We start from the raw sequence: 1,263 nt of genomic DNA, 5'->3' as shown, positions 1-1,263 counted from the left end.
ACGTAATTTCGAGCGAATTTTTTCATTTTTCACTTTCCGCTCGTTCTGATTCCGCGTGAACTTTTTCACAAGTCACAGCGATTACGTAACAGTGTCAAAAGTGAAATCACTAAACACGATAGGGATTATGAAAATAACTAGACAGTGTTTGTTTTGCCGCGATGTTTTCAAATGTGAAACAGTCAGTCAACGTGTAACAGTAAACAGAAAAAATGAATGTTACGAGTAAACAAAAAGAGATGTTATTAACATTATTGAAGGCTAATCCAGAATTGGTAAGAGGACGCATGAATAGAAAAAGCGAAAGTCGCCGAAAACTTGTAAGTTAAACTAGAGAATATTATAAGTAAAAGGTTAATATTGGATTAATATTAATATTAAGACAAAAGATTAATAAATAATGTATGTTTAGGCGGAAGGTTGGGATGAAATCGCTAATAATATTAACGCGCATGCAGTAGGACCTAAAAAAAATGGGAAAGAATGGGCAAAGGTTAAATTTATATCTAATTTTATATGAACTTTGTATACATATACTACTCTATCTATAGTGAGATATATGTTAATATTACTATAAATATAAATATATATTTTAATACTTTTATACATATAAATACATTAATATTTAACACATATATATATATATTATGCTAACCTTAACATAAAATTGTTAATATTTTCTATAATTCCTCCAGACATGGAAAGATATTAAATCATATATATTAAAAAAAGAAGCGAAAAGGCGTAATTATATGCAAGGAACTGGAGGCGGTCCTAGTATTAATATATCTTTCACAAATTTTGAAGAAGAAGTTATAGAATTCTTAACACCTGAGGCAGCTGGACTAGAAGGTATTCCTGAAGGTGGTATCAATTTAACATTAAATGAAAAGGATCAAGAAGTAGAAGAAATAAATGTGCAAACAGTTGAAGAGAATACAGAGATAGATATGGAAATAAATGAAAATGCAGAAAATATATCAACAAACATATCTATACCTGAACAAAACATGTGTGAGCAAAGACAAAAACAAAACTCATTTCTAAAAAAATTTGATGCTAGAAAAGGTAAATTATTTGAACAACAGAAATTTACATTGTATGTTAATACTTAATAATAAAAGTATTAAGATATTCTCGAATTTTATAGGAATCTCAATGCATCAGCTATCCTGTGATATGTTACAAATACAATAAAAAAAGTATCAACTAAAAAAAAAACAATTAAAGCTTATGAAGAAAACTTTAAGCATCCAACAAAAT

At 27.9% G+C, this 1,263-nt stretch overlaps 1 protein-coding gene across 1 annotated transcript; it reads left to right on the top strand.

Moving 5' to 3' along the window:
• Positions 1-45: 45 nt before the first annotated feature.
• Positions 46-1,014, top strand: LOC108776119 (uncharacterized; the record flags this gene model as incomplete). The annotated part of the gene is made up of 3 exons (XM_018542673.1): positions 46-320; positions 413-493; positions 696-1,014. Coding segments are annotated over exons 1-3 (508 nt in total), but the record flags the coding sequence as incomplete, so codon positions are not given.
• Between the last annotated feature and the right edge of the window lie 249 nt (positions 1,015-1,263).

Source organism: Cyphomyrmex costatus, unplaced genomic scaffold (assembly GCF_001594065.2).
Source record: "Cyphomyrmex costatus isolate MS0001 unplaced genomic scaffold, Ccosl1.0 C2285459, whole genome shotgun sequence".
Lineage (NCBI taxonomy): Eukaryota > Metazoa > Arthropoda > Insecta > Hymenoptera > Formicidae > Cyphomyrmex > Cyphomyrmex costatus.
This window is presented reverse-complemented; position numbering and strand designations above follow the sequence as displayed.